This window comes from Gigantopelta aegis, chromosome 3, assembly GCF_016097555.1.
Source record: "Gigantopelta aegis isolate Gae_Host chromosome 3, Gae_host_genome, whole genome shotgun sequence".
NCBI lineage: Eukaryota > Metazoa > Mollusca > Gastropoda > Neomphalida > Peltospiridae > Gigantopelta > Gigantopelta aegis.
The window spans coordinates 23325625-23341333 of NC_054701.1; the positions used below are offsets into that span (position 1 = coordinate 23325625).

Below are 15709 nucleotides of genomic sequence, written 5' to 3' on the forward strand. Positions count from 1 at the left end.
TTGTTGTTTTGTTTTTATCCCAATCAGTGCCCTACAAAACTGGTATATCAAACGCCGTGGTACGTACTGTCAAATATTAGAAATCCATAGCTGATAATTAATAAACCTAACTTTAACCATTCAATTAATTACGCAATTCGCTCGGATGACTTTCTCAAGCACTTGAGTATCTCAGGGTAACTCGTTCCAACCAGTGCACCACAACTGGACAAAGGCCGTGGTATGTGCTTTCCTGTCTGTGGAAAAGTGCATATAAAAGATCCCTTACTGCATTAGAACAAATGTAGCGGGTTTCCTCTGATGACTACGAGTCAGAATTACCAAACGTTTGACATTCAATAGCCGATGATTAATTAATAAATGTGCTAGTCGTGTCGTTAAACAAAACAAACTTTCTATCTCAGAGTAAGTAAAATGAAATCCATTTGAGAAAATATGACCAGGTGCGGATCCATCAGAGATGTTGGGAGGATAGGTGTACGCCCTTCTCCGAACTTTGAGGTGCTTATTGATTAACGGTGGGGGAGATGTTATATATTAGTCATCGTGTTTCTGGATAAGAATGCCCAAATATATTGCATGCACCCTCTCCTTCAGCATTGGTGATCCTGTTTTCATTTTGCTACTCTTAAACCACAGGTCCGGTGATTGTATGCAGTTGTATGAAGTAACGGGTTAATTAAGTGGATTTAGGTATTGATTTATATAAAACAAAACAAAAATAACTATATCAAAATCACTATTTCATTTTATTTTCGTTTTATATCTATTGATCATTCACATATAATATGTAATTCATACGTCTCGTGCACACATCGCTACTACAGATATGATTCATATTTAAAATGTAAAAGAAAAAAACTGGATTTCAAAAACATCCTAAAACATAAAACACTTGGTTTTACTCTAGTTGATATATGTTCAAGCATTCAACATGTAAGTTTGCATGGTATATAAACAGATATACAACTTCTGTACATAAATAGGTAAAACAAATTGAAAACTTAAAGCTGTAACCTCTAGAACTATTTTTCTTCCAGTAATGTTCTTCAATAAGCAGTCACTAATGTAGGTCATATACACATGTATAGATATAAAACAAAACATTGAGAATTTTACCTTGTGGGGTTTTAAACAGAGAATTCACTTTTAATACAAATAAACAAAATTTAAACATATAGCAGGGTAGTTTACTGTATGCGTTGATAGTGAAAAGACAAGAATTTAGTAAATATATGATTATGGTTGTTGTATTTTGCATTATAAAACAATGTTATAATAAGGATGTGAGATACTGCAGCTTTAACACAAACATCAAATGAACTTTGCATAAATCATTCTCTTAAAATATTACGCAAAATCGATCACTTTAGAAATTACACCGAAACAACCGGACACTGGACATTGACTTCGAAATCACAGTACCCGCGCTCAGCGTTGAAGAGGGTTCCCCCGGGACAGGCCATGACGTGGGGGATGTTGTCGAAACAGTTGAGGAACTTGGAGCAGTCGGACGGGTGGTTGAACATCCCGAACGGCTCTGGGCAGCTGATCTCGGTGAAGCAGGACACGCCGTTCTTGTAGTCACATCTCAGGGCGGACGCGTCGAACAGAGTTCCGGCTGGACAGGCCTGTCGCAGGGCGGACCCACCCACACAGTAGTACCAGTAGGCGCAGTTGGTCGGGTCGGGCAAGTACTCCACTGACGTCGCTGGACAGGAAAAGAACTCTTCTACTGGGGGAGTCTGTTTTAGTTCTGCGAATTAAATTATACTGTATATTGTAACACTGGAGATTTTGATCAGTATAATGCCATATTGTAACATTGTAGATGTTAGATCATTATGTCATATTTTAACGCTGTAGATAGATGTTAGATCAGTATTATGTCATATTGTAACGCTGTAGATGTTAGATCACATCATCATTATAAAGAAACCTATACAACAGAAAGATTATATTTCAATTAAAACTAAATATTAAAGCAATAAAAGTATCAACATATTTGATCAACATCTTTGAAAGGTCCTTTTTCGACGGTTTGTCTAAATTATGTAATTCAGACTGACGCAAATAAAGTATGCAATTAAAAATGTCATAGAGTATTAGAGAAGCTCTGGAGTTCAGTCTTGTATTTAAAATACCAGTAGTTAGTAGGTTTAGTAGGTATCGGTTAGTCCGAAGGGACGTAGAATGTCTTCTACATCCGAACCGTATTACATACCCTATATATGTAGCTGGTATTCAAAACTTGTGGCACCATGTTTCAAACGTTTTTCAACCGAACTAGTTGTTCAAATGGACACACAAACCAAACATGTATACTCACTAAATCCCGATTGAAGTACTTGTATCATTATTAACAAAATAAATCTTCCAACAACAACCGTCAAAAGTCACCCGCCATTTTAAATATGCTATATAGAGAGAAGCAACTCGCCGCGGAAGTTAAGACAAATATTGACATAACGTGTCCCGTGCACTAGGTATCGGTAAGCAATTAAGCATTTAACTGCTTCTGAAATAACGTTTTAATTAATTTTATAAATGTGTTTTAGAGCAATGTTAATTTTTTATTAATTCTATAATTTATGTATGTCAGAGCAATATTAACTTTTAATGAATTCTATTAATGTGTTCTAAAATGGATACGTAAGCTCAATGAAACAAAATAGAACTCACCAGGAAAGCAGTTGTTTGGTTGTTCTGACACGACCGACCCGTCGATTACTGAAAAACAAAAACATAAAACACTACATCAGATGGCATCCATTTGTGAAATTTCAGAGCTAAGCTCTAAGACTAGGCTTTCATTGTTTTCAACTAGTACTAATCACGCCTCGGATACACCTCATTGACTGTGGTATTGCCACTGCGCTTTCATTGTTTTCAACTAGTACTAATCACGCCTCGGATACACCTCATTGACTGTGGTATTGCCACTGCGCTTTCATCGTTTGTTTTTCAGCGCTCAAAGATCTTGGTATTTAGTTCGTGTAAACGTAGTAAATGTTTATAAGGTAACTGATCATGTAAATTATTAACTTTCTTTCAAAGTGGGAGTATATAATTATGATTTATGCGTATTTCACTTTCTTTGGACATTAATGAGTACACCTTTATTTCTTATTAATTAGCATGTTAGTGATCACAGGAGTAGTAATAGTAACAGTATAGGTGGTGGACGTTGTTGTAGTAGTAGTAGTAATTGTAGTGGGGGTAGTAATAATAGTAGTTGTAGTGGTAGTAGTAGTGGTGGTGGTGGTGGTAGTGGCAGTAGTAGTAGTAGTAATAGTAGTAGTAGTAGTGACAGTAATAGTAGTAGTAGTATTGGCAGTAATAGTAGTAGAACTATTGGCAATAGTAGTCGTAGTAGTAGAAGTGGCAGTAGTAGCAGTAGTGGCAATAGTAGTAGTAGTAGTAGTAGAAGTAGTAGCGATGATAATAGTAGTAGTAGTAGTGGTAGTAGTAGTAGTGGTGGTGGTGGTGGTAGTGGCAGTAGTAGTAGTAGTAATAGTAGTAGTAGTAGTAGTAGTAATAGTAGTAGTAGTAGTAGTGACAGTAATAGTAGTAGTAGTATTGGCAGTAATAGTAGTAGTAGTATTGGCAGTAATAGTAGTAGAACTATTGGCAGTAATAGTAGTAGAACTACTGGCAGTAATAGTAGTAGAACTATTGGCAATAGTAGTCGTAGTAGTAGAAGTGGCAGTAGTAGCAGTAGTGGCAACAGTAGTAGTAGTAGTAGTAGAAGTAGTAGCGATGATAATAGTAGTAGTAGTAGTGGTAGCAGCAGTAGTAGTAGTAGTGGCAATAGTAGTAGTAATAGTAGTAGAAGTTGAAGTAGTAGTAGTAGTAATAGCAGTAGTAGTAGTTGCAGTAGTAGTCGTAGTAGTAGTAGTAGCAGCAGCAACAGCAGTAGTAGTAACAGTAGCAGCAGAAGTAATAATTGTTGTTGCTAAATACTTACGGTAGCACATACTGCTGGCGATGTAAGGTACCACATCCTTCAAGTTGGCCATGCTACCGAAACTGAACAACCTGCACGTGTTTTGTGTGATATTCTGGAAGAATGGAATGCTGCCATTGGTCGCTGTGGCGTAGAGTTTGACGTCATCACCCAGCGCTTTACCGGCAGCCAGAAGAATCTCGTCCACAGTCGATCCGTCCGTCTCGTTGTCTGTTGTCACGTGATCCAATCCACCGTATGTCATGATAACTCCAATCTTGGTCGCGACTTGTCGCCCATTCAAGGTCAGCATTTCGTGTACGGCTCTGATTGCTCCAGCCACATCGAGGCTGCCGGAAACGGTGTCATTGTAGGAGTATCGTTGAGACAGAAGAGTTATTCTGGTGTTGGTCTCAAACGAGTTCAGCTTGGATTTTAAGCCGGAGATGACCTCGGTGTCGTTACCGTAGAGAATGAGGCCGATCTGAGTCTGGGGGAGACTGAAGTATCGGGTGACGTTGACGAGGAACGCTTCGATGTGCTGGAACTCAGAATCGGGGACATCTTTTGATGCGGGAACAGCTACGACGATGTCTGCCGGACCATTACAGTCTGAACGAGATAAATATATATACATAAATAAGTATAGATAAGTATATGTATGTGCTTATGCATACGCATACGCATACGCATGCGCATACATGATGTTCGGTTCGATAGCGGTTTAACGGGCTCACTAAAGTTGGCCTTTTACACCGTTATTTAAACCTCACCAGATAACCACGATATCAAAACGTTGTAACCAGATATTCTACAATTAGTATATTCGTTTAGTTGCTTTAGTAATTGTAGTAATAATAGTAGGTTTTGAATGTCACTAAGTCATAAACATAACAGAAAATGAAAGGAATGTTACGACATTTTAAATTGGTGGTTATGTGCATCTAGCATATACGGTGATTGCGACACTTGGTCGTGAGAGAGAAAACCTGTTGATATTAAATTAAAGTTTGTTTTGTTTAACGACATCACTAGAGCACATTGATTAATTAATCATCGGCTATTGGATGTCAAACATGTGGTAATTATTCTGACGTAGTCATCAGAGGAAACCCACTACATTTTTTTCTAATGCAGCAAGGGATCTTTTATATGCACTTTCCCACAGAGAGGAAAGCACATACCACAGCCTTTGACCAGTTGTGGTGCACTGGTTCGAACGAGAAAACCCCCAATCAATTGAATAGATCCTGCGACGCAATCACCTTAAGCAAGCACTCAACCAACTGAGCTAAATCCCGCCCCTGATGTTAAATATGCTGCTCGTACCGAATATCACCAAAGGACGTACATACCACGATAATGTATGCATCGATCGTTGGGCACTGATTGGGACGTGGAAAGCCCAGAGCCCACAGAAGGTGATCCTACCACCCATCACATCTCAGTGAGCGCTCTCTCGGTGAGCTACACAGTTCAGTACATATATACTCAACAAAATTAATTAAGTCCACTTTTTTATCAGTTTATTCTAGTGCTGTATGCTTTGTAAAAACAAAAACAAGTGTATTTTGTACCAAATATAAAGAAAATCTCTCTCTCTCTCTCTCTCTCTCTCTCTCTCTCTCTCTCTCTCTCTCTCTCTCTCTCTCACACACACACACACACACACACAGACACTCACAAACACACTGTGCTCTCCTTCCGACTACAGTCCACTTCACATGTACACACAGATATATAGCTATAAATAAATGAATAAACAAATATGTAAATAAACAAATAAATAAATATGAAATCCTTACTCAGTGCTAAGGACGTCGAAATGACGAGAAGAAAAACACTTGCTGACAGAATCATCTTGAGGATTCAGTTGTTATTATTCTGAAAGCAGAAAAATAAACACCTATTTATGCATGTGTGCATATATATATATATATATATATATGTATATATATATATATATATATATGTGTGTGTGTATGTGTATGTATGTGTATGTATATGTATCTCTGTCTGTGTGTGTGTGTGTGTGTGTGTGTGTGTGTGTGTGTGTGTGTGTGTGTGTGTGTCGTGTATACACTGTTGTCTTTGCCTTTAACTGTTTTGTCACTGTCAGTTTATGTGCATCCTGTTATTTTAAATGTATTTTTATTAAAAGCTACACAAGTACTTATACACATGAAGGGTTAATCAAATCCTGTTACACTGTTTTTATATTTTATGTCTTTCAATACAAAGGTTCACATGAGCATATTATACAACTCAGTGACGGATCCAGAAAATCCATTTAGGGGGTGCCCCAATGACATGAGGTGGAATGCCAAGGGAACTTTGGGGAGGTTTGGAGGGGGATCGTAAAAAAATGAAAATTAATATATAATAAAATTATAACTATCGCAAAATTTGGGGGGGGGGGGCCTCTTCCCCCACCCACCACCACCACCACCAGATCCGCCTCTGCAAATGGAAGGCCAATCAAAATGTCTAATACCTTTTTCTCGGAAATTTGACACCCACGTACGATCACGTCCTGTTAGGTTAGACCTACTTTCTAAATTTCATAAGGCACTGAGGACGTTGAAATTAATGTCAGGGCCTAAAATAACTGTCTGTCTGTGTATCTAACCATTTCAAAAATATTCACTTTTAAATATATACGGTTAAATCAACTCAAACACGCATGCACACACACACACCGTTAAAACTATTTAAACTATAAATATATACGGTTAAATCAACACAAACACACATGCACACACACACACACACACACACACACACAAACACACCGCTAAAACTATTTAAACTATAAATTATTAAATGTACACAGTATTTCAATTTACACATTAATATAAATTAATTGTTATGTGTATTTAAACTTGTACAGTAATTTAAATAAAATAAAATAAATTGTAGACCTATGCATGCGCATCTTCAACAGTAATTAAAAACATATATGCACAAATAACTAAATTGTATTCTATTATAATATACATTAAATGACTTTCCTTAATGTATATATTTAAACCAAAGCAGTACTCACCTTGACTCCCGACAGTTTAATGTGAAGATTGCATTTCACCTGTAGTTTTATATATAATGACGCCGATCCTTGGTGCGGGTGCGTTAATGAAATATGCCGGTGTTTTAACGAGATGCGTAACCGGATAAATTTAACCAATCGTACATGACGTCAGAAGAAAAAAGGAAAAAAGAAAACATAACCCAGCAATAAATTATTGGCCTACTATACGGAAGTGTATTAACGTAACAATTTCTCCTCCTCGGTTCGTGCCCAAAATTAGACCGACCGGTGCAAGAAACCAATTAATTAACGTCCTGAAATGCTTCTAAAAACTGCTGGATTACAATAGTATGTTGAGAAAGTGACATCATCGTTATAGGATGTACCCACGACTAAATAAGCAATACATACGACTGACTTGGACGTTAGTGGGAGTCAGTAGCTGGAGTGGCCAGTCACATTAATTAACCTTTCAAGTTTCAACTGGGGTGGGCGGGGCATGACAATGCAGGTAATGTTAAGGGCCCAATTTCAATTTCAGAAAACATAGTAAGCCTAGTTTTGCACGTAAACGTAATCTACGACAAAATCACAGTCCGTATTATTACTAATAGTACCACTAATATAGTTTGAAGTTCAGATATTTCAATTTCTTTTTTGTCCTTAAAATGCTCCATTTTTCGTAATGGTGTAATTGTTTGCGTGAAATAGATGCCAAACACGTGTAAACCTATGACTGGTTTAACCGCTAGTTGCAAACGTAAACTTACGATGTTTTGTGAAATGGGCCCCAGATATGCCGGGACCAGTGTTTCCTGGCCTCCCCGCTTCCGACGCCCATGGTATGACTAGCAGTGTCAAATATTGCCTAAGATAACCACATGACAATAAAACAGAAATGAGAGCACGGCAATACATGTTCTTCTCCAACCCGACAAAAGGAAGGAAATGTTTTATTTAACGACGCACTCAACACATTTTATTTACGGCTATATGGCATCGGACATATGGTTAAGGACCACAGAGATATTGAGGGAGGAAACCCGCTGTCGCAACTTTATTAGCTACTCTTTTCGATTAGCAGCAAGGGCTATTTTATATGCACCATCCCATAGACAGGATAGCACATACCACGGCCTTTCATATACTAGTTGTGGTGCACTGGCTGGAGGGAGAAATAGCCCAATGGGCCCACTGACAGGGATCGATCCCAGACCGACCGCGCATCAAGCGAGCACTTTACCACTGGACTACGTCTCCACCCCACCCCAATATAAAATACTGGCTACGCCAATGGCCCGAATATGAATATGGAGCTTTATGCTGTCCACCCCCACACCACATTAGTGACGGTCCTTTTTTAGTAAATAAACTCGGTCTTCTGAAAGTATACTGGTCTAAGATGAGGGAACGATAACACACGTAATTCAGTCACAAACATGGATGGGCAAATTTAGTTCCGTGTTTTATTTTCTTCTAATGTCGTAAAAACAAAAATGTTTAAAAGAAAAAATAACGAACATTGTCGATAATTTATTTCTTTCATTTTTTATTCAAGGCATATACAAAATAGAACATATATTCAAACAGTTTCACGATAAGCAATAAAAGAACTGCAAAAATAGCGAGATATTCACGTTTGCCAGTGGTTTCCGTTTCTCGGTACGTAGTTTAGCGCCAACCGTTTTTCTGTGGAGAAACTTTCAGCCGACAATAAGCTACTGCTTCCGATTAGCTGCAAAGATGGGTTTTGTTAGGGGATTTTCACATACTTTTCTACAGACATGGTATCAAATACCATTCACTGGCGTATCCGGGGTTGGGTGGGGGCAATGGTGCCCCCAATTACACCTTTTCCTCCTCCACCAATATATTAGCTGTCTTACAATTCTAACAGGACTTAGGAAGATTTGTTTCAATATTTTGATACAATATCAGAGGTGGAAAAATAGTTGAGGCAGGGAAGTGACCCAACAATTCCACTTACAAATAGAAAATAGACAACCGGTTGCACTAAGTTATTTAAACACCAGGAACACTGAACGAGTAGCCGTCTTGAGGATATTTTTGAAAATAATGTAATCTATGAATAATAAAATTTCATCATCGCCATCACAACTTACGCAAAAACACTTGAGCAACACAGGCAGTATCTAACACACATTTCTAAAGCACAGTTTTGTAATGTTAAAAAATAATGGCACCGGCTTTAAGATCATAGACTTCATATTTTGCAAGTCCTACCAATTCTATGTTCGAATGAATGACGGATCTTAAAGATATGAACTATTTGCGGCACAAATGGCAGTCGGGTGAACACACAGATTTGGTACAGTAATCAAAACATTATTCTAGTATTCAAAATAGTATATCTTCACAAGAGTCCAAGGGATATTCCAACAAACCAGTTACATAACCACACGTTAAAATGAGTGGAAGGAGTGAAAACGTGAATACCATTACCATACAATCATCTAAGAGTTAAAATGATCTACTGAGTTAAAGTCTGATTAAAGTTCATAATGGCCGTTTCCCATGTAAAACATTAGTATATAATATATATATTCAAGTACTAATCAAAATTATACCCAGGTGATTTTTCAGTCTTATATATTATTTATGAACATCCGTGGAATAAAAACCATAAAAATATGTCAGTATTAACATGACCTGTTACGGTATTCAAACAACCGGCACAAAAAATGACTATAAATGACCTGTTATAGATAGAAATATGAGATGTATTTACAATTTTACTGCAAAACATTAAGTAATTTGAAACAAACTACACCCAGGTTGATACTGATAGCAGAAATAATACACCTGTCCTTTCCAATACAATGAAGTGCAATATACTGCTTTGTCAGATTAAGATTTGAACAAATTATTTATTAGCACATTGATTATATGGATACAACAGAAGTCATTTTGTTGTTAGCAAATTTATATAATTATTTTAGTTATTTGATTTAATATGCTGGACTGCTATGTATTCTTACACTTAGTACTTGTGATTTCACCTGTCAGGAGTAATCAATATCAACCTGGGTGTTATAGTCCGTTTCAAATTACATATGTTTTGCAGTAAAATTGTAAATAAATCTCATATTTCTATCTATAACAGGTCATTTATTGTCATTTTTTGTACCGGTTATTTGAATACCATAACAGGTCATAATAATACTGACACATTTTTATAGTTTTTATTCCAGGGATTTTCATAAATAGTATATAAGACTGGAAAATTACCTGGGTATAATTTTGATTAATACTTTAGTATATACACACATATATATATACACAAAGAAAAAAGTTAAGCACCCCCACGAAATTTCTGACTGACGAATGAAATTTTTTTTGGCATGCAATTACTGACGTAATGAAGTCATGGCAATGTATGTGAAAGGCAAGAACAACATTCTGACAATAGGAAAACACAAACAATTGTCAGCTGTGGTGAATTTTTAATCAAAATATGGTCGCAACCTCACCAGTCGTGTTTTCACCCCAAAACATACCCATTATAAGTATGGATCTACAGAGTCCATACAACATTTGCAGATTGTCAATTCTGGGTAAAAAGTTACGTTCGGTTACCTAGACGACACTGACAGTCCAAACGTTCAGTACTTTGTGTACCCTCCACGTGCTCGGATGACCGCCTCAAGCCTGTGGCTCCTCACCCTCCCAGTCAAGTGTCGGATCTTCTGACGAGGCAGCAACAGCCACTCCCGATGCAAAGCAGCTTCCAATTCTCTCAGATTCTGTACAGGGGGGTACAGTTTCTGTATTCGACGGCCAAGAATGTCCCAAATGTGCTCCAGGGGATTCAGATCGGGGCTCATGGCGGGCCAAGGCAAAGTCGTCACAGCCCGGGAACAATGAGGCCTGGCGTTGTCATCCATGTACTGAGGCCTTGTAGCAAGTGGGTGGTTGTCGAAATGTGGCACGACAACTGGTTCCAGGACCTAACGGATGTACTGGTCACCTGTCAAATTGCCCTGAACGGTGACCAGGTCCAGCTTGCAGTCATGGGAGATGCACCCCCAAATCATTACCGAGCCTCCTCCGTATGGGACAGTTGGTTGGCTTTGAACGTCATTCCTGCGTTACGCATGCCGATTATTTGTGATCTTTGATCCACTGATATTCTCCTTCGATTCATCTTCACTGATAATGATCAAACAGTGCAAGACGGCCACGTTAAATACCCAATTTTGGCACGCACCCATACCGCACATTGGAAAAGTCATGGGTGGCATGTTGCACGTGCACGCGACGATGAGATGTGACACCATTGTCATGCTTGCACGATCTCGTCCTTTCTATGGAACGCCATGCCTGTCAGAATCGTCATTGCAATTTCAGTTGCAATGCATGCCAATATTATATAAGTAATTATATCTGGGGGTGCTTAACTTTTTTCTTTGTGTATAGATATATCTATTTAATTAATTTTTAAAATATGTACCCCAAGTTGACAATTACCACAGATCTGACCACAAAACGTGAGGTTATCTCTTTATTTTCTATTTTTATCCAAGGATTGTTTAGGAAAACACTGCTGCAAACATAAATATTACAGTTATACATTCCACTAACTATAGTATAGTAATATTTATAAATAATTCAAATTGGCAGACATATCGTCATATACACAAGACAAAATATACTGTAGTTGGCATCTTAAAAGTATTATTTTATTTTACATTATTTTGTGCTAATATTAACTAAATAACACCAAAAATATTACATAAAAACATAAGAACAGTAAGAAATTAAAAGGTAGAGATATATGTGCAAATGTAATATGAAAGCAATTAAATAATTCAATGACCTGTTAAAAACACAAATAAAAAATATAAACCATACAAAAAAAACGTTAACATTTTTGGAAGGAATTTCTCGAGATAAGGGATATAAAAAAAACTTCATCAACAAACCCGATAAAAATTACCATATTATTTGACAAAACACAAGTACCTCGAAACTATCTTATTACAATATACATGTACAAACAAATATAAACTGAATAAACATGTGCAAATTGTGTAATTGTAACCATGTCAGACAGTAACCCTTTAAAGTATGTCAGTTTAACATTAATCCTAAACCTGCATTAATAAAACTAAAATTATTTTAACTTTGTAATTTTAACAATGAAAATGTAATCTCGTTTCACTCTGAATCATTAGTCAGATAGCCAAACTTAAATATATATGAACAAATTATATACAAACAAAACGATATTCCAGGTTTTGATTCGAAAACCTAGAGTAGATATTATCTGTGAGGATACAGTGGACGATTATATATATACACACACACGTTAAACTGAAGACATTAAGAACCCCGATGCCACTAGATATTGCTACAGTTGCAGCCACATATACTTGTACCGCAACAAGAGTAATTCAGTACTAAATCTTTGTCTTCTAGTCTCTTATTAATGTCGGACTTTTTGGAGTTTCATTATTTGTATTCATGTAAGTTCAAATAAGAAGTCAGTTTGGGTTAATTTTATTTGTCAATTTTGATCACAATTTATTACAAATTTGCTTAATTAGTCAGTTCTTTCCCCTATATTTTCTTAGCTTGTGAACATGTCAAGAATGTCCCATGTTTAAATTTAATATTAACTGCTTGCTTCTCTCTGGATTAATGAATTCTAAGTCATTTACATTCTAATTTTTTAACTTATTAACAATATCTCATCACACTTTTCTTGATCCAGTAGCAGCAGCGATGGTTTGTGTCCGTGTGTGTGTCTTATTTTTTAGCACCTTCCTATGCCACTGCTCATGGTCATATTTAGCCTGAATTACCACAGGGTAGGCAGTAAAAAATATACATTTAGCTACAGCTGAACAGCTGTATATTGTGCGCCACCTGCAAACAAAGGGAGATAAGTCACAGTAAAGATCCCGTGAATGATTTTCGGATCAAAATTTCAACATTAGTCAGACATGTCGAATATAAACCTTAATTATATAATCAAAACATTTCCCTTTATCTCTTCACCCTACATTGTGAATGGTTAAGATAATAAAATAGGACATAAAAAGGTTTTAAACTGGCAAACGGTAAACGCCTCTGAATAGACATTTCGTATCAAAAATACTGTATTCCAAGCCATTCACCTACTCCTTTCCATGTCAAGTATGTTCGTACTTTGTGCTACTGTAACATAGGTTTCACCATCCCTGTTTCTTCCACTACAAACTCAAAGACTCTTATTACATAAATACATTGACAGAATAAATACTTCAATGAATATGCAGACTATAAAATATGATTAAAAATTTGATGACCACCACACCACAAAACAAAAATATATTTTTCACAAAAATACTTGACATTTTAAGCCACACTGCATACAAAAATACGAAAGCTTAAGCATTATGCCATGACAGCAAACTGACCTCTCTGTAGCCAAACAAGACTACGCATTCAGCTAATCAAATCATATCTTACAATCAGCAAATTAATTACATTCAATTGGCAAATGTGCATGTAATATAGTCACCTGCTGTAGCTAATATATAATTAATTATCATTACGTCACACAAGTAGTAACTTTAATTACCATACATGAGCACATGTATACATGTTATTTGATTTTATTACATGGTACAGAAGTGAAATAAAGTGATTAATATGTATGACTTCAAACTGATCTGCATAAAAGACATTACATGAAGGATTGTAATGTCTCTTTGATTTACATGGTATTGTGAACAAAGATGAAAATAACACTAGATGAAACAACAATTCAGAAAACTTCGAAGACTGTGAAAAGGCAGGAGGAGTTCCATGAGCTTTTAATTAAAGCACATAGATAAAAACACTTTTACGGTAGCACTAAAATCTGCCATTCTGGAAGTATAGCTGGGTGGTATACGGTATATAATGTTCGGTATCGGTATTAAAAAATGTCAGTTTGGGTTAATTTCGATATTGAAAAATGTTTCCCACCATTTATAAAAGCATTAACAATATATCTGACGAACGCAAAATGACTGAAAAGAATCGACAGAAAAACATCTACATGCAAGACGGTAAGTATGAAATTAGTAGGTGAGCCTGAACTCGGGCATGCATTTAAAGCAAAGTATACAGAAAATATGGCTAGGTATCGGTATTGTATCATTACCAAATGCCGTACCGATACGGAGGTAAATCACCCAAAAATACCGATACCAATACCGCACATGAAATATCAATACCACCCAGCTCTATCCCTTATAGAAAAAGAATTCTGAGGATTTTGATCTCCGTATAGAAAAAACCCACCTACAATTCTGAGCATATTTTTTTATTTTATATACTGATTCCTTTAATACCTATCTCATTATTAGTAGGAGACTAGACATGCATGATGCATGTAAAACTGCAAGTACCATTACTCATTCACTAAAACATGGCATATCAAATACATATTGAAAGAACAAAGGGAATTTTACTTTTAAACTAATGGTCAGGTTTGACAAGAGTGACAAATCACCAGGCACTAACCTAATCTGCAAAATGGATCAAATCCGATTTCACAAACAAAATCATGCAACAGGCATCAAGGTATGTGCTATCCAGTATGTGGGATGGTGCACATGAAACATCCGTTGCTACTAAAGAAAACTGTAGCAGGTTTCCTCTCTAAGTCCATATGTCAAAATTACCAAATGTTTGACATCCAATAGCTGATGATTAATAAATCAATGTGTTCTAGTGGTGTTGTTAAGCAACAAACTTAACTTTGTTTTAGTAAACTAAGTTAAAGTTACTGCATAAACTCACAAGTGATATGCATGGTTATTTGCACTTTCAGTGTTTTGACTGACAGTCGATATTCTCAAGTGCGATAGAACAATCAATAAAAACATCGAAAGTGTGCAGTAACCATGCATATCATTAGTAAGGTTATGCAGTAACCGACTTGTACAACATCCCTAAGTGATGTTGCATGACATGATAAAGTTTGGCTAACTAAAGTGGGGTTTAAAAAGTGTGCAGTTATACAGATTTACTGCACACTTTTAATCAACAGCAATATAACCTAAGTTTGGTACAAGACAAAATACTGCAGTACCTCATGGTATGTGTGTTACTATAAAAATTATATTGTGAACCTAATGTTTTCCTACACCCACAGCCTGCGTGCATATGCATTACAAAGATAACTACATAACAAATATAAGTATGTGCATCATAAAGCTAACTACATAAATATAATTATACGCATTACAAAGATAACTGCATAACAAATATAATTATATGCATTACAAAGCTAAGTACTTATAAATTATATATCTTAAGCTGGGAACAGAGAGGTCACTTGTAATACATTGTTACAAAATAGTTTCATCACAAAGAGTGGTCATGTAAGCCTTCCAAGAGACTAAGATCTAGTTTTATAACAATACATAAAAAATAATATTCAGCACCTTTTGAATTGTCAGAATAATTTAGGATTAAAAAGAAAGAAAAAGAAACCGTGTATGATATATAACAGTTACATCAAGCATGGACCCCCTTTGATGCCCACGTAACACGAAACTCAAGCAGTCAGCCGTGTGAAGCAGCCACAATACTACTGTTTCAAAATTACTTTACTTAATACTCACTGATTCATCTTAAGCAAACGGCCACCTGTCTTAATAGGCCATCATAGTAATCTCACAAACTGTCTTGAGAGACCACTAAGTAAAATGTCTTCATGCAGCGAATTAACAGGTGAG

At 36.4% G+C, this 15709-nt stretch overlaps 1 protein-coding gene and 1 pseudogene across 1 annotated transcript; both read right to left on the minus strand.

Moving 5' to 3' along the window:
• Positions 1-730: 730 nt before the first annotated feature.
• LOC121367716 lies at positions 731-7137 on the minus strand. The gene is made up of 5 exons (XM_041492055.1): positions 6993-7137; positions 5752-5830; positions 3968-4558; positions 2683-2730; positions 731-1756 (listed from the first exon to the last, which is right to left on the minus strand). Exons 2-5 carry the CDS (start codon positions 5804-5806, stop codon positions 1377-1379), a joined length of 1074 nt encoding a protein of 357 aa, XP_041347989.1. The 5' UTR covers positions 5807-5830; positions 6993-7137; the 3' UTR covers positions 731-1376.
• On the minus strand, positions 2769-2884 carry LOC121369547 (annotated as a pseudogene).
• Positions 7138-15709: the final 8572 nt, after the last annotated feature.